Genomic DNA, 26,596 nt, shown 5'->3' on the forward strand with positions numbered 1-26,596 from the left:
AAGTTTTTGAAGGCTTTCCAATTTCAGTGGCACTTCATTGTTGAGATTTCTGAGACATCGAATCCTCTACAGATATTTTGGGTTTGCTTTGGTTAGGCAAGCCAGAAATACATCCATAATCTTTGGGGTTCCTAGACAACACAGGGAGTGTATGAGAACCCCAGACTATAAGGGGAAGACTTTAATCAGAAAAGACTCCATTCCCATCTCTGCCCAGAGCCTAGCTGAGACTTCATCAATGGGATCATATTTTTTTTCAAATAGAAAAAAACTTTTATTTGAAAGTTAAGAATTTTGGTCTTAGATCTGTTCTATAACTCATTTTTTTAAAATTTATTTTTATTGGTGCATTGTAATCATATATCACAATGGAATACAAGACTTGAGAGGATATACAAGCACACATCATCCAATTAGCCCTCATTCAGCCCCCATCCCATTCCCTCCCCCTCCCTCGATCCCATGCTTGTTTGGTGATTAACTTTGATACATTTGTTTATGTACCTCCTGAGTTTTAAAGAGGCTCCATCCTCCCCTACTCCATACCCTCTGATTGGTCACCTTAATTGCTTCGCTATAGGGCCCTTTCTATAACTCGACCTCTTCCTGTTGCCCCTTTCCTCCTAGTTATTGCTGATTAGGGGAAGCATCTGGTTTTTCTTTTTGGCAATATTTCTCTGTGCATGCCATGTTGCAAGTACTGATTCCACCCTTGACGGCCCCAGTAGTGGCCTGGCTACCTGGTGGACTGATCCAGACCTTGCTGGCTCAAGCAGCGGCCTTGCCTCATGGGAGGCCCCGATTCTGGCCTCGCTGGCCCCCACACCGGCCTAACCCCTTAGCTGGCCCCGATCCTGGCCTCGGTGGCCCCAGCACCAGCCTTGCCTCACAGCAGGCTCTGATCCAATGGGATCATTTTTTCACAAAGAGGTAAACACATGAAGAATGTGATCTGATTTTTCTGTGGCATATTAAGGTCCATTTCCCTGGTTTGTATGGACCTAAGGCCTCATCTTTTATCTTCTTTCAAATATAAAAAGACAAGATTCTTGGAAAGTAAGATTAGCAAAGCCCCTTTAGGTAGCTAGAGGTTCAGGACATATATTTAACATTCTTGTTTTTCTTTCTTAATTTTTGGCCTGTGAAGATTTTTCTTATTTTATGGTAAACTCAGCAAAGCACTGAAAAGAATTTTTGTGCTGGGCATAGTGGTGCACACCAGCGATCCTAGTATTTAAACCTAGGGTGAGACAGAAAGATCACAGGTTTGAGGACAGCCTCAGCAAGTAGTAAGACTCTTGTCACTCTAGCAAGACCCTGTTTCAAAAATAAAATAAGGCTGGAGGTATATCCTGGAGGTAGAATGCCCCTGGGTTCAATCCCCAGTACCACAAACAAACAATATTTGTTAGGTCTCCCATTGCCTGTCAACATTTTGAGATATTTTGTAGTAAAAGTTTTCAGGTTGCCCAATAAACTGTTAATTTGGAGAACAGAATGCCCTCAGGGTTTAGGTTTAACTGGTAGCATAGGCTATCCTAATTCAACCCCTTTTACAGTAATACTCACCCCATTAGAGAATTCAACTAACAGCAGACTGCCTTTCCCTCTGAGAAATAAGAAAGAACAAATACAGGTTTTGGATTCCTGTTTCACCACTTACTACCATATAGTCTTGAGCAAGTTTCTTATTCAAAACTCTGTCTCTTTAACTATTAACATAGAACTAGTAAAAGTTATTAAATGAGAATATATATTATCCCCATAAATATTATAGGCCCTCAAAAAACAGTCTCTTTTTTCTCTGTTAAGAACATAGACTTTACAGAACTCTGCAAGAATTTCTTTAGATTCCTTTATGTTTGTATTAAATTTTACAGTTCTACTAACAAGCTCATTTTAACTTTTTAACAATCCTTTAAGGTAGACAGAGTTCTGCTTTATAGATAAGGTCACAAGGGATCTTAATAGCTGAGCTTATTGACAGCTGGGACTAAAAAACCAGGAATCCTACCTTAGTATAGTCTACTGTATTTCTCTGAGGATAACTGACACTTCAGAGGTACTAAAACATCCTACTGAACTAGTTTTTAAGAGAGTATATCCTTAGGTCATAAATATAACACAGATGCCAGAGGCTTGGTAATTGAAGAAATATTTGACCATAGCAGCTTGGAGTTGGAGGTATCCGAGGCCAGCATACCTTATGGAAAATCCTGACTGGAGCCATCTCTGCTCCATTCAGCGTCTTCAAAAGGAACATGGGCCAAGAGGAAGCATTCAGCCGAAATCCTGCAGCAAACAGGAGAGAGCAGATTAAAACAATGTTCTAGCCGGGCGTGGTGGCGCACGCTTGTAATTCCTGTGCTTGGGAGGCGGAGACAGGAGGATCGTGCAGGTTTGAAGCCAGCCTTGCTGGCTTCAGAGACCTTGTTTAAAAAAAAAAAAAAAAATATATATATATATATATATATATATATATATATATATATATATATATATATATATATATATATATATATATATTAGGTCTGGGAGTGCAGCCCAGAGGTAGAAGGGTTTCCAAGAACCCCAGTACCACAAAAAACAAAACAAAACAAAAAACCCCCAAAAAACAATGTTCTGAAAGGGCATGGTGCTACTCCTGTCACAACTCACACTGGTCCCCAAAGAGTCATAGGCTGTTGGGACAGGATTTAGAAGTTAAATAGAAGAAATACCTATAGACAGGGAAAATAAGGCACAACAAAGGGAATATAACTTGTCTAAAATAATGTCTAATTTTCTTTCTCAAAGCAAAGTAGTGGGACAGGGACTCCAAACCAAATTTTCTGACTCCAAGACAAATATTATACAGTATATATAATGACTAGAACACTTTCCCTGAAAATTAAAAAGAGATGGGAGGTAGGATTAACAAATACTTAGAAATGATCTAGACAGTAGACTGTAAAAGGAGAACTAATGGTCTCTTAAGAGGAAACCTAGCTTGGTTTGGTGGCGCATGCTTGTAATCCCAGCATTTGGGAGGCTGAGAAAGAAGATTGCGGTTCGTGGACAGCCTCAGCTACTACTTAGTGAGGGCTTTGCAACTCAGTGTGACCCTGTTTTAAAATAAAGAATAAAAAATAAGGCCGGGGGTGTAGCTCAGAGGTAGGATGCCCCCGAGTTCCATTCCCAGTACCATTTTTTTTTTTTAAAGAGGAAACCTAATATGCCAAACATTAAGCTTATTTAGTAAATCACTTTGGTTAATCTCTCTATAAACTATCTTTTCCTCACACAGATACATGTACATATACACACACAACCACCAAGTCCAAAATACTTTTTATATTACTTGTTTACATAAGCAAGGAAGGATCATGGGAAGATGGAGTTGGAAGGAATAATTCTACCTCCAGACCTTTATTTTCTAAAAGAATAACAAGAAGCCTTACTCTACATAAGATAAATTGTCCATTTTTATCCACCAAGCAAAAGTTAATGAGAATATACCATTTAATTAATGGATTATAAAATTTAAGATTATTGTTGTTAGAGCTTCTAATTGGAGCTTCAAGTGTCTCTTTCTATTTGGCTACAACTCTCCATCCGGAGAAACCAAAATGTAATTGTGTGTGTGTGTGTGTGTGTGTGTGTGTGTGTGTGTATGTGTGTGTCTCACTGGGGATTGAACCCAGAGGCATTCTACCTCTTAGCTACAGCCCCAGCCCTATTTTATTTTTATTTAGAAACAGGGTCTTGCTAGGTTAATGAGTCTCACTACTTGCTGAGGCTGGCTTCCAACCTGTGATCTGCCTGTCTCAGCATCCCAGGTACTAAGATTACAAGTGTGTGCCATCACACCTGGCTTTGTAATGCTTTTTGATAGCCTCCCAATCACTTCAGCCTTCTCATTTCATTAAAAAGAACAGACAGGCTGCAGCAAAGATGCAGAGCTGGAAATAACATTCGTGTCTGCTATTCTTGAATAGTTTACTGTTTGCTAAGTCCAGTGTCAATCATTTTGCACAATTTAACATAATCCTTAAGACAGTACTAGATAGATATTATTTTCATTTTGTAGAGGAGGAGATGCAAATTTAAACTCCTTAAGACTAGACAAGTGTGGTGGCACACGCTTATAATCCCCGCGCTTGGGAGGCTGAGAAAGGAGGATCACGCAGGTTCGAAACCAGCCTTAGCTGGCTTAAGAGACCCTGTTTCCAAATAAAATATAAAATAGGTCTGAGAGTGTAGCCTGGAGGTAGAAAGCCCCTGGGTTCTATCCCCAGTACCACCAAAAACAAAACAAAACAAAAAAACTCCTTAAGACTGAGAAATGACATAAACAAGATTGAAATCCAAGCATTCTGAGTCCTTAGTCCATACTCTTACTCACTACATTAATTTGCCAATATATATCTAGGTAAAATAACAAAAATAAGAATCAGCTTTTGGGATTAAGTATTAATAACCAAATCTACACACTTGCAGCTAAGTGATTTGTGACAAAGGGGCCCAAAACATATGCTGGAAAAAAGATAGCCTATACAGTGTTGGCCAAACTGGTTAACCATATGCAGAAAAATGGAAATAAACCTCACTTTCTTATCCTGCACAAGAGTTCGTACAAACTTACCAAGCCAATCACTGTGCTCAGCATAGGAAGAAGGGGAGTGGAGATGGAATAGGGTGCGAGCTGGGGAGAGATCCAAGAATGCTGTGTGCCTCTTTCACTGTGAACTTCATCAAGATGTATGATTATAATGCACAATAAAATAAAAAAATCCTTCTCACCTACCTTTAAATTCATAAGGGCCTTTTTTTCTTATGTATCTCTGTGCATAAGTTATTCTTATATTGTTATTGAGCATAAAGAGTCATTTTCTTTTATTTAAATAGCACTGTAAGACAAATATGGTGGTACACACTTGTTAATATCAGTACTTGGGAGGTTGGGACAGGAGACTCAAAGGTTCAAGGTCAGCCTTAGCAACAGAGTGCGACTCTCAGCAACCTAGTGAGGTCCCGATTCAAAACAAAAAGAATTAAAAGGGCTGGAGTGTAGCTCAGAGAGAGAATGCTCCTGGGTTCAACCCCCAGTACCAAAATAAAATAAAATAAAATAAAATGCACAGGGGACTTTCTTTTAATCTCTACCATTAGAAATTATGTGATCTTAAATAATTATTTAATCGTTGCTATTGTATAGCAGAGATAGCAGATAACCACCCCAATATTCCCTTTTACTTTCTTTTAATTATAGAACCCTTGAGTCCTAGCTGAGCAGAGGACTCTCAGAACTAAGACTCCACTTTTCAGCTTCCCTTGCAGCTAGCTATGCCTATAGTACTAATTCTGGACCAATGACATGTAAAGGAAAGTGTTTTGATGCTGTTTCTAGGAAACTTCCTTTAAAAACATAGTATGAACTGCTTTTTTATTTTCTTTTTTATTGGTACATATTAACTATACAAGATGGTGGATTTTATTGTGGCATACTTGTACATACATATAATTTCATTCTCCAATACCTGCCCTTGCTTTCCAGGGTCTCCTGGCCCCTTCTCTTCTCTTTCTGCTTCTCGGCTGCCATGAGCTGTGTGGCAAAAAGCCAACACATCACTCTTGTGATGTACTTTTGTCTGTTTTGCTATTCTGAATAAAATAATGGCATTTATCCACAGAATTTACTAATATGCCAGAAACACTTTTATTTTCAGTTCTAAAGTGCTATCACACACTCAAAAAATACAGAAGAAAATAACCCAGACAACAATTATTTTATACAAGTTTTATAAAAGCTATGATTTCTCAAAAATAAAATAGTGAACTTAAAAAATAAAAAGTATGAAAAGTAAAAAGAAAATGTAAACCTAGAAAAAAGTATCAAAAACAGTATATGTAATAAACGTCTGTGTATACCTTTCAACTAGATAAACAACTACTAAATTTTTGTCGCACTGATTTCCATCTATATTCATATATTTATTAGCTGGAATTCTGTAAAAAATTCTCTCTCCAACTTTAAATTTTCTTCATGCATCATCTGAATCCCAAGGATACTGGATACTATTATTATCGACTTTTATTATTCTTTTATAAAATTCTTTTTTCTTTTGTGGCACAGGGGATTGAATCCAGAGGCATTCTACCTTGAAGCTACATCTTGCATCTCACATACGTAGACAGATGCTTTATAATTTGTACTGATTTATAACTACTAAATTTCATTGTGATTTGTGCTACCTTGAAGCATTATAATGTGTTTTTTTCTTGTTAAAAGTGTCTTGCCTGAATTTTTCTTGTCTAATATCAGAATTGCAACCTCTCCAATTATATTGTTTATAATCACTTATAATCCTTTCCAACACACTTCATATATGTATCCTACATACAAAATATAGTTGGATTGTACTTTGAATGCCAAGTTGAAAATTTCTTTTATTAATAGGTGAGTTAAATCCATTTACATTTACTGATTTACACACTTGGCCTAAGCTCTGTCACATTATATCTTATTTCCTATATTTTCTGAAATGAGTTCCTCTCTTTATGTGGTCTATTTCTTGGTCTTTTTGTTCTTTTGGCATTTAGGAGTTCTGGATCTTTTAGATGATTCTTTTATTTTTTATTTTATATTTTATTTTATTTTTTAGGTTCTGGGGGATTGAACCCGGGCTATTCTACCTCTGAGCTACACCCTCAGCCCTATTCTTTATTCTTTATTTTGAAACAGGGTCTCGCTGAGTTGCAAAGGACCTCACTAAGTAGCTGAGGCTGTCCATGAGCTGTGATCCTCCTGTCTCAGCCTCCCACATGTTGGGATATCAAGTGTGTGCCACCATGCCTGGCTAAGCAGTTTCTTTCATACTTATATATTTTATAATGTCCTTAGTTCCCCTTTTCCTTATTTAGGATTCTACTATTTGGTTTATGAGTGTTAAGTGATCTCTTTTGGTCCCATCTGAAGACATTATGGGATGAAAAGGATTTGCTTCTTGGTTCCAGTGTTTACTCCAAAGGATCCTATAGCATGCCTATCCTCTCTGATGCTGGTTTCCTGTGCATGGCAGCCAGTAGCATCCAGTACTTGAGTAGATATAAAATCATTGTTCCCATTTTCTTCCTGAAAATACTGCTTCACTTTCTCCTACTCTGTATTTTGCTCTTGAGAAATCTGATGCAAACCTGCTTTTCTTTCCTTTGAAAAAGACTTGGCTTTTCTGCTAAAAGCATAGAGAAATTTTTCTTAAATTTAATAGTTTTACTATAATATGTCTTAGAGTTAGCCAAACTGAATCAATTTTCCCAAGAATGAAGTAGGCCTTTTAATTATAGGCTCTGGTCTTTATTTTGAAAAGGTTTCTTATTTAAAGTGTTAATTATGTTTGTTTTATTTATCGACTTCATGGGTTTCTGTACTCCTTGCATATACACATATACATATATACATGCTGGATCTTTGACTATGTTCTGTATCTGACAGTTTCTTTCTAATACTTTCTAACCTTTTCTAATATTGATTTGTATTTTCTCAGCTATATCTTATTCTCTAAGGGTTCCTTATTATATTTTCAGTTGAATCTACTGTCCTTTTGGTCATTGTGGAGTTAAGTTTTCAAATAGGATGGTTTTGTTTCTTCAAGTATTTTCTTGAGTTTTGGGTAAATTATTTCAAATCTTTTTGTCTATTGTGCACTTCTAGCCTGATTTTCACAGTTTTAAAATTTCAAGATATTTTTTCCTATCCACCAGCACTGTTAGCTTAAGTTGTATTGTTCTACAATATTTCTCTCTGATTAGTCATTGGTTTTGGCAGTAGAATTTTCAGTAGTTTAAATTGTTTTATCTTCATCTGTTTTTCTTCACATAGAGGCTTTTTTTTTATGAAATGTGGATTTCCTGATCATTTTTAAGTTTCTTCTATTTTCCTGGACTAGCAAAACAAGCGATTTTGTTTTGGCAAGAAATTTAGGTTGTGAATTGTCAGAGTAAAGTGTAGTTCCTTTAACAGATGGGCCTCATTGGGGTGAGATGAGAAGCTTATACTGTCTTGTGATTTTATGATTCTTTTTGGTTATCCACGATGTTAATTATACTATTTGCTCTTTTCTTCCCCTTCAATAGTAAGTCTCCATCTCCCAAAAATATTTTTTTTCCAAGACTGCTATCTCTAGTTCTTAACACTAACAACTCAGACTCTCCCTCTGCTTCTCCATGCGTATCTAATCCACTAGGTTTAGCTCTGTTCTCAACATTTCCCATCCTGGACCGGACTATCTTTTTCTAGGGAGGATTTTAGATGTGTTAGTCCTAGACTGAATTCTCCCTTTTTTATAGTTTCCACTTCTGATATGGGTCAGGTACTGACTCGGTTGGTTTCAGATCTTCAAATCCCTACTAACCTGTAACTGAAACATGTGGTATTCTTAACCCTAGGTTATATTTAGACATGAGTTAAGGACAGTTTAATTTGCTTTTCCTTTTACTTTGTAGGTTTCTAGAGAATTTTGGGAAAGATTTTGATTTAGATGGTCATAATATTATCCTTGGGAACGTACTGCCTCTCAAGATGCATCTAAATAGTGATTCATAGCCGGGCATGGTGGCGCATACTTGTAATCCCAGCATTCAGGAGGCTGAGACCAGAGGATCGCAGTTCGTTGACAGCCTCAGCTACTTAGCAAGGCTCTTCGCGACTCAGTGAAACCCTATTTCAAAAAATTAAAAGATTACGGGCATGGTGGCGCACGCTTGTAATCCCCGCGCTTGGGAGGCAGAGACAGGAGGTTCGAAGCCAGCTGTGCGCGCTGGCTTAGGAGACCCTGTTTCCAAATATAAATGTAAAAATAGGTCTGGGAGTGTAGCCCGGAGGTCGAAGGGCTTCCAGAAACCCCAGTACCACCAAAAATAAAATAAAATAAATAAATAAAAAAATTAAAAGATTATAAAAAGTAGGGCTGGGAGGGTGTAGCTTGGAGGTACAATGTCCCTGGATTCCATCCCCAGTACTGCAAAATAAATAAATAAACAAATAAACAAACAAAATAGTGATTCATAAAGTTGCATGAGAATAATATACTTTTACAGTGAAGTCATAAAAAGAAATAAGGGATATCTCTATATATCACTGTGAAGTCATCTATAAGATGCATCAATAAATGATCATTGTAATCCCAGCATTCAGGAGGGTGAGACAGGAGGATTGTGGTTTATGGACAGCCTCAGCTACTACTTAGTGAGACCTTTTGCAACTCTACGAGACCCTGTTTCAAAATAAAAAATAAAAATAGGCCTGGGGGTATAGCTTAGAGCTAGAATGCCCCTGGGTTCCATCGCACCCCTAAAAAAAAAAAGAAAGAAAAAACAAGGCTCAGAAAAATATGTAAAGTACACTATCATGTATATAAGTATTTATAGGCATATATATGCATATAAACATATAAGTATCAATATATACATCTATATGTATATACACACATATATTTGCCTATACACTTTAGTCTCACATCATAAACAGTTCCCAGTGATAGTGACATAGTGCACCCAGCATTTGGCGAGCTCTTCCTCAGCTCCCTTGCCCCATGCAGGACACTGAGGTTCACCGGTATTCTAACATATGTACATAATGTCAATGGAACTAATTCCTTCATTAACAACCCCCCCAAGACCACCTCCCTCACTCTACTGGAGTTTCCAGCATTTGGGAAGCTGAGACAGGAGGACTGTGGCTTGCTGACAGTCTCAGCTACTTAGTGAGGTCCTTTGCAACTCAGCGAGACCCTGTTTCAAAATAAAGAATAAAAAATAGGGCTAGGAGTGTAATTTGGAGGTAGAATACCTCTGGGTTCAATCCCTAGCACCACACACACAAAAAATTAATAAAACTTAAAGGCAATCTACAATAGGCCCACAGCCAACATCATATTAAATGGGAAAATACTGTGAGAATTCCCCCTAAAAACAGGAACAAGACAAAGATGTCCATTATCATCACTTCTTTTCAATATAGTACTTGAGACTCTAGCCAGAGCAATAAGTCAAGAAAAGGATATCAAAGGAATACAAATAGGAAAAGAAGAACTCAAATTTTTACTATTTGCAGATGACATGATACTAAGAAGACCCAACAAACTCAACCAAAAGGCTTACAGAACTGATCAGCATGGTGTCTGGATACAAAAATCAATCTTAAGAAATTGGAAGTTTTTCTGTACACCAACCATAAATCCACTGAGAAAGAAATCCAGAAAACACTTCCACTCAGGATATCCCACACACACACACACACAAAAATACTTAGGAATAAACCAAAAAGGTAAAAGACCCCTATAAAGAAAATTATAAAACATCGAGAAAATAAATCAAAGAAGAACTTAGAAGATGGAAAGATCTTACATGTTCATGGATAGGCAGAATAAATATCAAAATGGCCATACTTCCTAAAGTGATCTACAAATTCAAACAATACCCATTAAAAAACCAAGGTTATTCTCAAAGACAGAAAAACCAGTCCTTAAATTCATTTGGAATAACAACCCAAAATAGCCAAAGTCATTCTCAGCAACAAAAACTATGCAGGATGAATCATAATTCCTGACTTTAAACTATACTATAAAGCCACAGTAATAAAAACAGCACAGTATTGGCACAAAAACAGACACATAGACCAATGAAGCAAAACAGAAGACTCAGAAACAAATCTGTACACTTATAGCCAATTGAATTTTGACAAAGGGTCAAAAAAATACACTGGGAAAAAAAAGACAGCCTACTTAACAAATGGTGTTGGCAAAACTGGTTAACCATATGCAGAAAAAATGGAAATAAACCCCACTTTCTCACCCTGCACAAGAGTCAATTCAAGATGGATCAAAGACTTGGAAATTAGACCAGACCTTGAAGTTCCTTGAAGAGGGCATATGTCCAACACTGCAACACATAAGCACAGATAAAAACTTTCTCAACAAGACCCCAAAGGCACAAATAAACTAAAGGGTGGATCAATACACGGGATTGCATTAAACTGAAGAGCTTCTGTACAGCAAAGGAAACTATCAAGAACCTCAATTGAGAGTCAACAGATTGGGAAAAGATTTTTGCCACCTACTCCTCTGATAGAGGACTAATATCTAGAATATACAGAGAACTCAAAAAACCAGTACTAAGAAAACAAATAACCCAATCAAAAAATGGGCAAGGGAACTAAATAGACACCTCACGAACAAAGAAATTCAAATGGCCAATAAATGCGTAAAAAAATGCTCAATATCATTAGCAATCAGAGAGATGCAAATAAAAACTACCCTGAGATTTCACCTAACTCCTACTAGAATGGCAATCATTCAAAACACAAACAACAACAGATGCTGGTGAGGATGTGGAGAAGTGGGAACTCTAATACATTGTTGGTGGGACTGCAAATTAGTGCAACCACTTTGGAAAACAGTATGGAGGATCCTCAGAAGAATGGGAATGAACTAACTATATGTTCCAGTAATACCACTTCTGGGTATCTACCCTAAAGAACAGAAACCAAACTACCAAACTAATGTGTGCATATTTATGTTCATAGATGCACAATTCACAATTGCCAAACTATAGAACTAGCCAAGACCATTAACAGATGAATGGATTACAAAACTATGGGATATGTACACAATGGAATTTTACTCAGCCATAAAGAAAAACACAATTACATCATTTACAGGGTGGAACTGGAGGACATTATGCTAAGTGAGATTAGTCATTCACAAAAATTAAGAAATTGGATGCTCTCCCTAATATGTGAAAGTTAGGGAGAAAATGGGTCATAGGAGGAACTCTAGACAAAGAAGGAGATACTACAGAGGAGAAAATCAGGGGACCTAACTAAGGGGATGGCAGTGGTTAAGAGGGATTCTCTAATGTTCATGATGTACATTAACAAACATATCAAAGTCAATCACTAAGCCAAACATGAGAAGGAGGGAGGGGGAGAGAATGGGGCGGGAATTGGGGAAGGGCTAAATGAGTGATGTGTGCATGTATGCCTCTACCATCTTACATTAAGATATATGACTACAAGGCACCAATAAAAAGTTAAAATAAGCTGGACGTGGTGGCGCATGCTTGTAATCCCCGCGCTTGGGAGGCAGAGACAGGAGGATCGTGCAGGTTCGAAGCCAGCCTCGCTGGCTTAAGAGACCCTGTTTCCAAATAAAATATAAAATAGGTCTGGTAGTGTAGCCCGGAGGTAGAAGGGTTCCATCCCCAGTACCACCAAAAAACAAAAACAAAAACAAGTTTAAAATAAAATAAACAAGAACATATGTTGATAATTATCAATAATGAAAAATACATGAAAATTCATTGTATTATTTCTTTACTTTTGCATATATTTGAAACTTCATATTACAATTAAATATTTAATGGGAAAAATGTTACATAAGTACCTGGGAAGTTCTTTCAAATGATACATATCCCCTAACCTCAATTAATCTCAGTCTCCTGGAGGCAACAAAGCACAAAGCCCATAACCCATCCCTCTTTTCCTCATTTAGACTTGCTGCAATAATGATTGATATTAACTTAAATGGGGGTGATTCAGGTATACTGAAGAAAAAAAGTGAAATTTTATCTGAAAGAGAAAAATGTTGTGGGGTTATAAATTTAAGCAAAATAATGAATTTTCTTAATATGGATTAAAAGTAAGGAAATTTCAAGTACCATGTGAAAATTTAAGGGAGAGGAGATAAAGGACTCTTAATAACATCACACTTTACTTTCTACTGGGAGATTTTTCTTTTATCACCTGTCATTTTTACAGCATTTGATGAAAGTTTTATGTTTCGTGTATATTTAGCTTTTTTTTCTTCTTATGTGTGTGTGTGGGGGGGGGCTTGGGGATTGAAATGTGGGGATAGAAATGTCAAGATTTTACAGCTCACTTAATTTTGGCGGGGCTGTTTTGTATGTGTGTATGTGGTACTGGGGATTGAACTCAGAGGCATTCTATCTCCAAGCTACACTCCCAGGGTTTTTTGTTTTATCATTTATTTTGCTGGATTGCTGTGAGGCTCATTAAGTTGCTGCGGCTGATCTCGAACCTGCGATCTTTCTGTCTCAATCTCCAAAGTACTGGGATTACAAGTGTGCACCACCAACTGGCTGGAGCTTTTCATGGGATCACATGAAAAAGAGATAAGCAGAGGATCCTGGACCTTCCCATCATAGAATGTGTAACTTTTGGAACCTGCCTGGCCAGGGAGTGCCTGGGTCTAGTTACTCACCCAGAGGGGGCTGCAGCATCCCCCCATTCTTCTCACAGTTCCCAACAGGCTGTATTTCAGCTGAGTCAACCAGCCGCCAAAAGTCATTCTTGTTGTCACTGCCATCAAGGCGCAGGCGGAGGCGGGCACCTGTCAGTCCAACTACTGTGGCAATACAGGTGGAGGTGGTGTTCCTGGGGTCCTGTGCTTCCAATTTCATGCTGATCTTGAACTCGTTGCTTGGAGGTGTGTAGGACTGAGGAGAACAAGCCATGGGGATTAGGCAGACTAAGAGTAAACTGTATTTACAATAGGGATGTTAAGAGACATACCCTGAAAATGCATGCTTTGGACTCAAATTGGTTATAGCTGGGCCAGGGACAACCAGTCTGAATGACTCCTTAACACTCAGGAAAGGTTTCAAATGAAAGAACCCCTATAAGATAAGATGAAGGGAAAAATGGCTTTCCTATGAAGCATCAAATACTGATTTATAACAGTTTAGAAAAAGGATAAGAGTATTTAATGTACTCCAATTACTAAAATGCCTTCTCATCCTATCTTCTTCAACTCTCCACCCTTCCAAGCATAACATTTTCTTTTCAGGATCACTATATCCCATTAAAGTACCATAACCTTAATGTCTTTTCATGGAACACTCAGTATCTTTGTCTGTATATTTACCACACAGGCTACTTTTGGGAATTAATTTCTTTTCTTATTTTAGCATTAACTTATAAGCCAACTCATATAATTGACATATAATGAACTATGTCTTGACATATATATATATATACCTATGATACCATATATATGTATATATGTGTGCGTGTATATATCGTCTATGCCCGTGAAGGCATCAAAATGATGATAATGCACAAGAAAGTCACCTCAAGTTCTCACATGCTCCTTTGTTATCCCTTTTTCTGCCCCCCCTCACAAACCTCCATGCCCAGGAAACAAGTGTGTGTGTGGTACTGGGGATGGGATCCAGGGGCATTCTACCTCCGAGCTATATCCCTAGCCCTATTTTTTTTTTTTTTAATCCTTTGAAACAGGGTCTCACTAAGTTGTGGAGAACCTAAGTAGCTGAGGCTGGCTGTAAGCCTGTGATCCTCCTGTCAGCCTCCCAAGTATTTGGATTACAAGTATGCACCACCATACTCAGCTCACTGCTCTACTTTCTATTACTATAGATTGGTTCATATCTTCTAGTCTAACATAGAATTTTATTGAATGCACTCTTTTTGGGGGTCTAGTTTCTTTTACCTAGTATAAATAAATATATATATGTTTTTTTTTTCTTTTTGTGGTACTGGGGATTGGACCCAAGCACAATCCTACAGCCCAATTTTGTTTTTTAATTTTTTAAATTTTTTATTTTTGGTGGTACTGGGATTCCTGGAAACCCTTCTACCTCCGGGCTACACTCCCAGACCATAATAAATAAATATATATATATATATGTATATATATATACATATATACATATATATGTATATATATATATATTTTTAAAGCCAGTGAGGCTGGCTTCGAACTAGCACGATCCTCCTGTCTCCGCCTCCCAAGTGCAGGGATTACAAGCGTGCGCCACCACGCCTGGCTTGTTTTCTTAATTTTGATGCAGGGTCTTACAAAGTTGTAGAGGTCCTGGCTAAGCTGCTGAGTTTGGCTGTGAACCTGCCATCCTCCTGTCTCAGTCTCCCAAGCACTAGGATTACAGGCTTGTGCCACCACACCTGGAGTAACTATTCTGATATTCACCAATACTGGTGAATGTATCAGTACAGGTTGAATACCCCTAATATGAAAATTCAAAAAGCTATAAAATCTGAAACTCAAAAAAGCACTGACATAATGACACAAATGGAAAATTCCACACTTGGTCCCAGGTGATATGTTGCAGTCAAAACCCAGGTGCCCTAAAATTATTATATAAAATTACTATCAGGTTATATGTCTAAGGCATACATGAAACAAATTTCTAATTTAGATTTGGGTCATATCCCTAAGATACCTCATTACATAGCAATTAAATATTCCAAACTCTGGAAAAATCAGAAATCTAAAACATTTCTGGTCCCCAAATTTTGATTAAGGAATACTAAACTTGATGGTCATTTGGGTTGTTTCAAGTTTGGGGCTACTATAAATAAAGTTGCTATGAACATTTATGTTTAACTCTTTATATGAAAATAGTTGTCCATCAGTGGAGGACTAATTACAGGATGCCCCTCAAGCATCAAAATTTACAGATGCTCAAGTCCCATATATAAAATAATGTAATACTTGTATAACCAATGTACATTCTGCCATGCACTTTAAATCATCTCTAGATTACTTATAACACCAAATATGACATAAATGAAAAATTTTTACACATTCAGTAGAGAGACAAGTCCTTCCAAAAATCTTTAATCTGTGGTTGTTTTAATACACAGATGAGAAACCCCAGATGGAAGACCACCGGACTTTCTTTTCTCTTGCATAAATATATGAGTACAATGGGTGGATCATATGGTAGATATGTTTAAATCACACGCCAGAAAATGAATTCTTCTAAAGTATATAATTCAATGACTTTTAGTATAGTCATAAAGTTGTGCAAACCTATCTACTTTTGTAACATTTTCATCCTCTTCCAAAAGAAATACCATATTTACTAGGAGTTACTTCTCCATTCCCTCCCAGCCCAGTCCCTGCAAGTTTTTTCTTTTTTCTTTTTTGTGGTACTGACTGGGGATTGAACGCAGAGACGTTCTACCTTTGAGCTATATCCCCATCCCCATTGTATATTATTTTGAAACAGGGTCTAAGTTGCCGAGGGCCTAAGTTGCTGAGGCTGGCTTTGAACCTGCAGGCCTCTTGTCTCAGCCTCCCAAGTACTGGGATTACAGGATATTTCATATAGATGGAATTATATAACATGTGGCCAATATGTGAATGTTCACTTAGTATAATGTTTTCAAAGTTCAGCATAGCATGTACCAGTATTTGACTCCTTTTCACTGCTAAATAATATTGCATTGCATGAATATACAACACTTGCTTATTTATCAGTTAGTGGGTACTTGGATTGTTTCCTTTTTTGCTATTATGAATAATAATGTGATGAACATTTATGTTTTTGTGTGGACATATCTTCCATTCTCTTGTGTATATACTTTTGAGTAAAATTGTTGAGTCATGTGGTAACTATGTTTAACATAATAAGAGTAACCTCCTAAGTTTTCTAAGAAATTAGAAGTTTATAATTAGAATTTTATAATCTTGCCACCAATGTATGAATGAAAGTTCTAATTCCTTCACATTCTCATCAATGCTTGCTGTTCCCTTTTTTAGTCATCTAGTAAATGTAAAGTGGTACATCATTAAAATTTTGATTTCCATTTCTCTAAAGATAATGATGTTGAATTTATGTTCCTCTTATTGGTTATTTGTACATATATGGAGAGATATGCATTTAAATTCTTTGCCCATTTAAAATTACTTTCTTAATTGCTAAGTTGTAAGAGTTTTTTATATATCTGGGATACAAATCCCCTATGATATATATGATTTGTAGATATTTTCTCTCATTGTGATTTACCTTTCCATTTTCTTGATGGTGCCCTTTGGAACACTGAAGCTTTGATTTTGGTGAAGTTCAGTTTATCTATTTTCTCTTTTGCTTTTTGTGCTTTTAGTACCATATCTAATAAATTATTACTTAAGCCAAGGTCATGAAGATTTACTCCTACATTTTCTAAGGGTTTTATAGTTTTTGCATTTACATTTATATTTATGATCCACTTGGAGTCCATTTTTTATATGGCATAGAGGTAGAGTTATTTTCATCCTTTTGCATGTAGATTTCCAGCTGTGCTTGCAACTGCTGTTGAAAATCCCATAGAACTGTCTTGGCACCCTTATTAAGAATCAAATGAACAGAAACCAATGGCTTCATTTCTGGACTCTTAAGTCTAAGACACCAATTTATAAATCTATCTTAATTCCAGAATAACATGTCATGGGTACTACAGATTTGTGGTAAGTTTTTAAATCAGAAAATATGAGTCTTCTACCTTTGTGCTCTCTTTTCCAAATTTTTTTGGCTATTCTAGGTCTTCTGTATTTCTATATAAATCTTAGGATCAACTTGTCAATTTCTGGAAAAAAAGTATCTGGAATTTTCTAGAGATTGCATTGACTCTATAGATCAGTTTAGAGAGTACTGCTGTAAACTATGTGATTCACATCTTTTTTTCTGGTCTATGGCCTATATTTTCACTTCTCTCTTTTTTTTTTTTTTGGTGGTAGAACCCAGGGGCTTTTCTACCTCTGGGCTATACTCCCAGACCTATTTTATATTTTATTTAGAAACAGGGTCTCACTAAGTTGCTGAGAGCCTAAGTAGCTGAGGCTGGCTTTGAACCTGTGCGATCCTCCTGTCTCAGCCTCCCAAGAACGGAGATTACAAGCATGTGTCACGACGCCTGGCTCACTTTTCTTATTTTTTGAAGAAAGCTCTTAATTTTTACAAAGTCTGCTGCATGATTAAAAAAAATATAGATTATGATTTTAGGAAGGTACTTTCCAAAGCTTTCTTTACATAAATTTTGCATATTTATTTATTTATTCTCCCCTTCCCGTGGTTTGGCTGTTATTGAACATGAAAGTTTCTCTTATATCTTCTATTGGATTATTTAAAACTACTGAGTAAAATTCTGGCTTTAGTGCTGAGGCATTTTTTTAAAGTTAAGAATAGATTACTCAATTCCCAGTTTATTTAGTGCTTTTTTTTTTTTTTTTTTTTTTTTTTTTTTGCTCAATAGAGTGGTGAAGAGACAGAAGGACAGCCCTAGCAAATAGTGAGACTCATGAACCTAGCAAGACCTTATTTCAAAATTAAAAACATAAAATAAGGCTGGGGGTATAGCTCACGCCCAGGTAGAATGCCCCTGGGTTCAATCCCTAGTAAACACACACACACACACACACACACACACACACACACACACACACACACACACACACACGATGTATTTCTGCCAGACTATTTTCCAAAGGTGAACCAGTTTGCATTTTAACTAGCAGTGTATGATAGTTATATTTTCCTCACATCCTAGGAACTATTATATATGATCAGTAATTTATAGCAGAGCCTTTAAAATATAGTGATATTACGTTAATCACTTTAAATTTTTATTTCCCTAATGAAAAATGGTGGTAAACATCTCTGCTCATGTGCTTATTTGTCCTCCATATATTTTCACCGGTGTTTGTTCTAATTTTCCTATCCCCTTCGTTTCTTTTTCTATCCTGTTTGCTTTGGTAATGCAATACTGAATACAAGTGGTAAGAGTAGAAATTCTTATCATGTTCCTGATCTTAAGGGGAAACATTTAGTCTTTATCATTAAGTTGGATATTATTTGATTGTTCATATAAGTCCTTTAGGATTTAGGAAATTCCCTATTTTCAGTTTTCTGAGAGCTTATATTAATAATGGCCATCTGAGTTTGCTAAATATTTTTCTGCATCTTTTGAGAAGATGTTTTTTTCTTTAGTGTGTTCATATGGCATATTTTATGGATTGGTTTTTGAAATTAAAACCAATCTTGCACACCTTGTATTAACCCCTAGTCATGATGAGTTATTATTTTATGTATCATTAGATTTAGATGTAATATATTATTTATATTTCCTAAAGTTTTAAAATTTTTGCATGTGTTTTCATGTGGGATGTTGCTCTGTAGTTTTCTTACGGTATCTTTGCCTGTAATATATTCCTATTTTGGCAATAGGAATGTTTACCTCATAGATTTGTAGATATCCCTTCCTCTTAAATCTTTGGGGAGAGCCTATGTAAAATTTACTATACTTCTTTCTTCAAATATTTGAAATAATTCACTGGCGAAGTCATTGAGATCTGGTATTTTGTTTGTGGGAATGCTATTAAGTACAAATTCAATTCCTCTAACAGAAATAGCACTCATGCAGATGTTCTAGACTGAGCTCTGGCAATTTGTGTCATCAATGGAAGTTATCCATTTCACCCTAGATGTCAAATTTAAAGGTAATAATTCTTTTAATATCTACAGACTAGTGGTATTGCTTCTATCATTTCAGATACTGGTTATTTGTATCTTCTGTATATTTGTATTTTTTTAATTTTTAATCACTCTGGCCAGATTCATCAATGTTATTAATCTTTGCAAAGAAAAAAACAGCTTTTGATTTCAATGATTTTCCTCTATTATTTTTCTGTCTTTTGTTCATTGATTGTGCTCTAGTCTTTATTGTTTCCTACCCTCTGCTTGCTTCAGATCTAACTTGTTCTGTCCCCAACCCTAGATTTCTGAAGTAGATGAGGCTGTTAATTGAAACATTTTCTTTTCTAATATGTCTTTGGTACTATAAAATTTCTCCTAAATACTGATTTTGCAGCTTCTCAAAAATTCTGAAATGCTGTTATTTACATTCATTTTAAATATCTTTTCTTTTTCTTTTTTTCGGTACTGGGGATTGAACTCAGGAATGTTCTACTTCCGGGCTAAACCCCCAGCTCTTTTTTTTTTATGTTGAAAAAAGAGTCTCTCCAAGTTCCTGAGGTTGGTCTTAAACCTGCAATTCCCCTGTCTTAGCCTTCCAAGTACTGGGATTATAGGTATGCACTACCATGTCCAGCTCATTTGAAAATGATTTCTAATGTCCCTTTCTCTTTTTCTCAACATGTATGAGGTATTCAGCAATGTGTGACTTTGTTTCAAAATATTTGGAGACTTCCCATGCAATTTTGGGCTACTGGCTTTAAGCTCATTATAATCAGAGAACATGCTCTGTACTGCTTAAATTTCTTTTAAGTTTCTTAAGCTTTATTTTATAGCTCCGAATACAGCCTATTTTACGTGTGGGTGTGTGTGTTTGTGATGGGGGGGTACTAAAGACTGGACCCAGGAGCATTCTGCCTCTGAGCTACAACCCCAGCCCTTTTTTATTTATTTATTTTTTATTTTGAAACAAGGTCTAAGTTGCAGAGGGCTTTGCTAAGCTGCTGAGCCCTTTTTTATTTATTTATTTTTTATTTTGAAACAAGGTCTAAGTTGCAGAGGGCTTTGCTAAGCTGCTGAGCCTGTACATGAACCCGAAATCCTCATGTCTCGGCCTCCTAATTACTAGGATTACAGGAGTATGCTACCATGGCCTTAGCCTATCTTGATAAATGCTCTGCATGCACTCAAAAAACATATGTTCTGTTGATGTCCAATACTATTTTATATGTATCAATTGGGCCAAGCTAGTTGACAGTATTATTCAAGTCTGCTATATGCTTCCTTATTTTATGTCAACTTGGTCTTTTATTATAGAAAGAGCATTAAAAGTCTGACTACACACAAATTTTGATTTATTTATTCCTCCTTACATTTCATCAGTTTTTTTCTTCATGTCTGACCCTTTCATCATTATGAATTACCTTCTTTGTCTTGGTATTCTTTGCTCTGAAATATACTTTGATATTAGTACAGTAATTTTAGATGAATTATAGCTAATGTCATTGTATCATCTTCCATCTTTTCACTTTAACCTATTTTACTTTTGTCTTTATATTTAAAGTGTAATTTCTGGTAGGCAGTATAAACTGGGTCTTGTTTTTATCCAATGTGTCAATCTCAGCCTTTTAATTAGGTTATTTAGATCATTTATATTTAATTTGATTACTGATATGGTTGGGTTTAAATACACTAGTTTGTTATTTGTTTTGCATTATTCTAGCATTTCTTCTAGGGTTTACAGTAAACATTTTTGTTCAGTTTATCCTTGAATAATATTATACTATTTTATATATAAGAATCTTACAATGGTATACTTAGATATATCTTCTCCTGCCTTTATGCTATTTTTACATTTTACACATATGTACAATTCCACAAAATACATTATTTATATAGTCAATTAAATTTTATAAAGACTTAAATAAGGACATCTTATGTGTTTATTTTTGTTTTTACAATTTCCAGTGGCCTTCATACCTTTGTATAGATGTTATTCCATCTGGTTATCATTTCCTTCTGTTTGATGGATCGTCTACTTTGCTCTTAGTGTGAGTCTGCTAGTGATCAATTCCTTTAGCTTTTGTGTATCTGAAAATATCTTTATTTACTTTTCATTTTTGAAAGATATTTTTGTGAGGCACAGTATTCTTTTTTTTTTTTTTTTTGGTGGTACTGGGGTTCCTGGAAGCCCTTCTACCTCCGGGCTACACTCCCAGACCTATTTTTGCATTTTTTTTTGGAAACAGGGTCTCCTAAGCCAGCGCGCGGGGCTAGCTTCGAACCTGCGCGATCCTCCTGTTTCTGCCTCCCAAGCGTGGGGATTACAAGCGTGCGCCACCACGCCCGGCAATGAGGCACAGTATTCTATGTTGACAGTTTTTTTTCTTTCAGTACTTTGAAGATGTTGCTCAACTTTGTTCTTGCATTGTTTCTGACAATACAGTATAATTCATAGTTATCCTATATGTAAAGTATTGTTTTCTCTGTTTTTAAGGTTTTCTCTATCAGTGGTTCTGTATAATTTAATTATGATATGTCTTAGTGTAGTTTTCTTTTTTTTTTTTGTGGTGGTGGGGATTGAACCTAGGGGCATTCTACCCCTGAGCCCCCAGCCCTATTTATTTTTTATTTTTTATTCTTTATTCTTTATTTTGATTTTGTAGTTTTCTTCTTGTTTCTTATGTTTGGGATTCATTGAGCTTTTTAAACCTAGGGCCTTAGAGTTTTCCTCACTTTTTTGGAAAAACTTAAGCCATTATTTCTTCAGCTACTTTCTTTTTTCCTCCTCTTCTCTCCTTTGAGGACACTCACTGCACATCTAGTTTACAGGTACTCTTCATTTTTTCTCAACTATCAGTTTTTTTTTGCATTTCAGTTTGGATTATTTCTATTGTTATGTCTTTGAGTTTACCCATCTTTTCTTCTGCCATTAATACCATCCAGTGTATTTTTTCATTTAACATAAAGAAATCAATTGTCTTTTTTTGTTTATTTACTTTTCCAGTACTTGGGATTGAACCCAGGGGCATTCTATCTCTGAGCTATACCCTCAGCCCTATTTTTCTTCCCTATATTTTATTTTTTATTTTGAATCAGGATCTCACTAAGTCGCTGAGGATGACTGGTGAACCTGTGATTGTTCTGCCTCTATCTTCCAAGTACTGGGATTACAAGCATGCACCACCGCACCTGACTCATGTCTTTTTAATATCTTCTATTTCTCTCCTTACCTTTCAAACATATCAAACAAAATAATTGGTTTAATATGTTTATCTTCTATTATATGATTTGTGTAGGTCCTGACTTGGTTTTAATCATCTGATTCTCCTCTTTACTGACTGCACATTCTTTGAATACATAGTAGTCTTTGACTGGATGCTAAGCATTGTGAATTGTATCCATTTGTCAGTATGTTTTTGCATTCCTATACATTTTCTTGTGCTTTGTTCTCTGATGCAGTTACATGGGTTTTATTATTTTGAGTCTTAATTTCATGATTTGCTAGGCAGAACTGGAACAGTGCTCAAGCTACAAGACTACAAGGTCTTGTAATTAGCTACAAATACAAATAGTGACCAAATACTCAATGAGTGAGGAGGTTCCCAGTTGAGCTGGTGGGATCAGGAATTATTCCCAGTCTTGTCTCGTTCTTTGGGGGGGGTCCTTTGGTCTTAGGTAGTTTCCTCATATAAATGCACTGGACAGTAGTACTTTCCTGAACACCTGAAGAGGACCCTCTGAAGATCTTTGTGGTTTTCTTTCTGTGCAGTTCTTTCTTCTCTGGTACTTTGTTCTGAAAATTCTAGCCATGTTTGTGTCCCTGGACTCTTAGTTCCATCTGCTTGAATTAGGGAGTCGGCTGGATCAACCTGGGTTCACTTTTCTCAGGTAATGATCAAGAAATTCTCTTAAAGATTAAAGAGGAATATAACGCAGGCATGAACTTGTTTGTTTCCCCTTTCTCAGAGATCACTGTTTAGTTGCCTGATCTTTAGTGACTTGAAAACTATTTACTATATGACTTAAAAAGATGCTTCAGGTTAAAAAAAAGATTTAATCCTATTATTTCAAATGAGAAGAAGTCTTGGACTTTGTATTTTTATTTAGAAAATAAAACAAAGTGAAATATTAAGAGGAAATAGTCATTAAGTGCTGAAGGCAGAGAGATGTAAACAATTTCCTGATGTTAAGCTTTGTTTAGCAGCAGTATGCTCCTTCTTTTACCAGCCTTATCACATAATTAGCCCCACCTATGCATTGTCCAGAGCACTTAATACTATGTAGGATGCTCTGGATGACCTCTGATTAGCTTCTAAATGTTTCCCAGTGGGACTCAGTGTCAAAATATTTAGAGAAAGGTAAGACTGTGGCAGGGTTGTTGAGTAAAGAGAAAGGAACACTGCTCCACTTTCAAAAACTGTCTAAGGTGTATAAGTCTCTTTCATATCTTGTTGAATAAGAACTATAGTAAAAAAAATTAGCAATTATTTTCAGTAACAAAGAATATTCTTAAGGAGGCAAAGAAGGAGGAAAGGGTGTTACCTGGGATGAAATTGGGAAGAATATCTGCTGCTAAACTCATAGTGACCAAATTTTACTTCCTGGGTATATTCCTCCCATACAAATTTACTCTGGGGCCCTTAGGTGAGAAGCCCAAGGGCTCTAGGGCTCTCACCTCATATTTTGATTGTTTAGGAATGAGGAAAAAAAAAACCACAGAAGTTCTTGTCTCCCACCTACTAACAATGTTGAGAATCAATTACCTGCTTGAAGCAATGGACAGGCGCTGGGACTGAACATGTTTCTTTTAGGTATTTGTCCCAGGTAAAATGACCTGTAAAGGAAATAGAAATCTCTATCACAGTCAACTTCCTAAAAAAGGCTTTTGGGATGTAATCTACACTAAACAATAAGCCATTTGCAGATTGTTTTTGAGCATAAAGAAACTTGTATGTTTTTTTTCTCTTTGGGCTCCGAAGAGTATTAGGGGGAAGAATCTAAGTGATTTGAGTAGATCTTTTTGTTTTTAAAATCATGGTCTCAAGATGACCTAAAGTATTCTTCATGTTAGTTCCTAAATGATCCAAAATGTCAGAGTAAGATACTGGTATCTTAAAGAAGTGTCCAGGAAGCTTATGAAAAACAGAAGAGGCAGAAAATAACTGGGCAATTTTTTTTGAACAACCGGACTCCTAGAGAAACCCCTTATTGCTGTTTAAAGTGACAGCTTTTAATGCCAGATATGGTTGGATTCTACCACCTCAACTTAGGAAGAACATGAGGGAGAGGATCTGTGGGGAGGAGGAGCCAGAGGAATGAGATTACACTTGATCCCTCACTCTTTAGCTGTGCTTTCTCTCACCAGTCCCCACCTGCTCCCATCCCAGCCTCAGCTGCACTGCTTTGAGATACAAAGATACAACAATCAAGAAAAAAAGTAGAACCTGAGAAACATTTCTGATGACAGTAAACAGGAACAAGTATTTCAAAGTTTAAAGAATACTGTACTAGAGAACAATCTTTAAGGTGACATCATGCTGTGGTCAGGAAAACATGTTGAAAGACAGGTTATAAAATATAGATCTCAGTGGACCACAAAAGATTACTAAGTTCTTTAAAGGTTAAACCGATTACCAGTCCCCCTAATACCCACCTAGAGGTGACCCCATGATGGAGCAGGGAAGGTCCCAGAGACTCTCACAAGCTAAAACACTGTAGCAGAACAGCATTTCTTGAAGTTTCCTCTGTGGTGGAGCAGCACAGGGCCCCTCTGGGCCATGCAAAAAGCACTAGATGCTGGGAATAAAAATGAGTCACTGAATGACGAAATCTAAATCACTCCAAAGACGATGCCAAGACTTCACACCCCATTGACTTTAGAGTTTGTTTTTAAACCAGTCCCTTCCCCACCATCCTTAACCAAGTCAAATAGATGTGGCCAGAAATACAGTCAGTTCTGAAACATTTCATGAATTAGCCAATGATTAATCATCATGACCACAGAGTCCATAGGATAAATGAGATGGATATTTCCTGGAGTCAAAATTTAAAGAGGGTATCAGAATTTAATATAGAATTTGTTCTTAGCTGAGGAGGCCCTAAATAAGGTTGAATACATTTCATAACTGCTTGCTGTTAAAAAGATAAAACATTACAAATCATTATTCTATTCTTAAAAATGAAAGACTAAATTAAACATCAAAACTTGGGTTTTACTGGATTGAGATTCTTTTTTTTTTTTTTTTTTTTGGTGGTACTGGGGTTCCTGGAAGCCCTTCTACTTCTGGGCTACACTCCCAGACCTATTTTTACATTTTTATTTGGAAACAGGGTCTCCTAAGCCAGCGCGCGCAGCTGGCTTCGAACCTGCGCGATCCTCCTGTCTCAGCCTCCCAAGCGCGGGGATTACAAGCGTGCGCCACCACGCCCGGCTGGATTGAGATTCTTAAACTCTAACATCGAGCGCAACCTGTCCAGTAGAACTTTCTGTGCTGATATAAATGTTCTATATCTGTGCTGTTCGATAAGGTATTTACTAGCCACATGTAACTACTGAACATCTGAAACGTGACCAGTGTAAGGGAGTAAGTTTTAAATTTTATTTAATTTTAAATAATTTAAATTGAAAAACCTACATATGGTTAATATATTAGGTAGCACAGGTCTAGAGTTTTGGTCAGTTCTGGGTAATTGCTTGTATTACCTTGAGGTTTGACCTGAAGAAGCCAAGAGACTTTGGTTTTAAGAATTACTACAGCATCAGTGGTATGACAATAATTAGAGTACTAATTACAGTTCTCTATTACCACGGTAATCTCATATCAACCACGGTAATCAATTCCTGAGCCGTAGGTACACAAGCCAGAACCTCTGACCTTACACCATTTAGAAAACACCCAATTACAAACTGAATGAAAGAGAATCTCTCTACATACCAGACCTAGATTGGTATTTTTCTTACACTGGATTGCTTGGGTTCTCTAAGGCTTAGTCTCTTATTACCAGGTAAATTGCAAAATAAGATAATTTTTATTAAGGCAATTAGGATAGTTAAACACATATTATCATGCCCATCAGGTAGTCATATGTCATGTCTTCCATATCTGCAAGCGATAAAATAATCACAAAAGAAATGACAGGCAGCGAGATATAGGTCAGGAGATGGCAAAGAGCAAGATAATAAAATTTGTAACTACTAAACTGCAATTTTGGTGGGATAGCAGCCAGAGATAATATATAAACAATGAGCATGATTGTGTTTTATTAAAGCTTTACTGACCAAAACAGGCAGAAGGCTAGATTTTGTCCTCAATTGCTTGCT

The 26,596-nt window shown here is 36.5% G+C and overlaps 1 protein-coding gene across 5 annotated transcripts in view; it reads right to left on the bottom strand.

Annotated features, from left to right (window-relative positions):
* Window positions 1–25,004, bottom strand: part of SCMH1 (Scm polycomb group protein homolog 1) — a gene marked incomplete at its 5' end in the record, with an annotated part of 94,241 nt that extends 69,237 nt beyond the window's left edge. For 2 of the 5 annotated variants that reach the window (XM_080690778.1, XM_080690777.1), the window contains 4 exons: window positions 2,204–2,292; window positions 13,260–13,494; window positions 24,039–24,109; window positions 24,929–25,004. In XM_080690778.1, the coding sequence (XP_080546904.1) occupies window positions 2,204–2,292; window positions 13,260–13,494; window positions 24,039–24,109; window positions 24,929–25,004 (471 nt within the window). Of the gene's footprint in view, window positions 1–2,203; window positions 2,293–13,255; window positions 13,495–24,038; window positions 24,110–24,928 lie in introns of those variants that run through there. The other 3 variants (XM_080690780.1, XM_080690779.1, XM_080690781.1) reach the window with 3 other exon arrangements.
* Window positions 25,005–26,596: the final 1,592 nt, after the last annotated feature.

This window comes from Muscardinus avellanarius (assembly GCF_963383645.1).
Source record: "Muscardinus avellanarius genome assembly, chromosome: 3".
In the NCBI taxonomy this organism is placed as follows: domain Eukaryota; kingdom Metazoa; phylum Chordata; class Mammalia; order Rodentia; family Gliridae; genus Muscardinus; species Muscardinus avellanarius.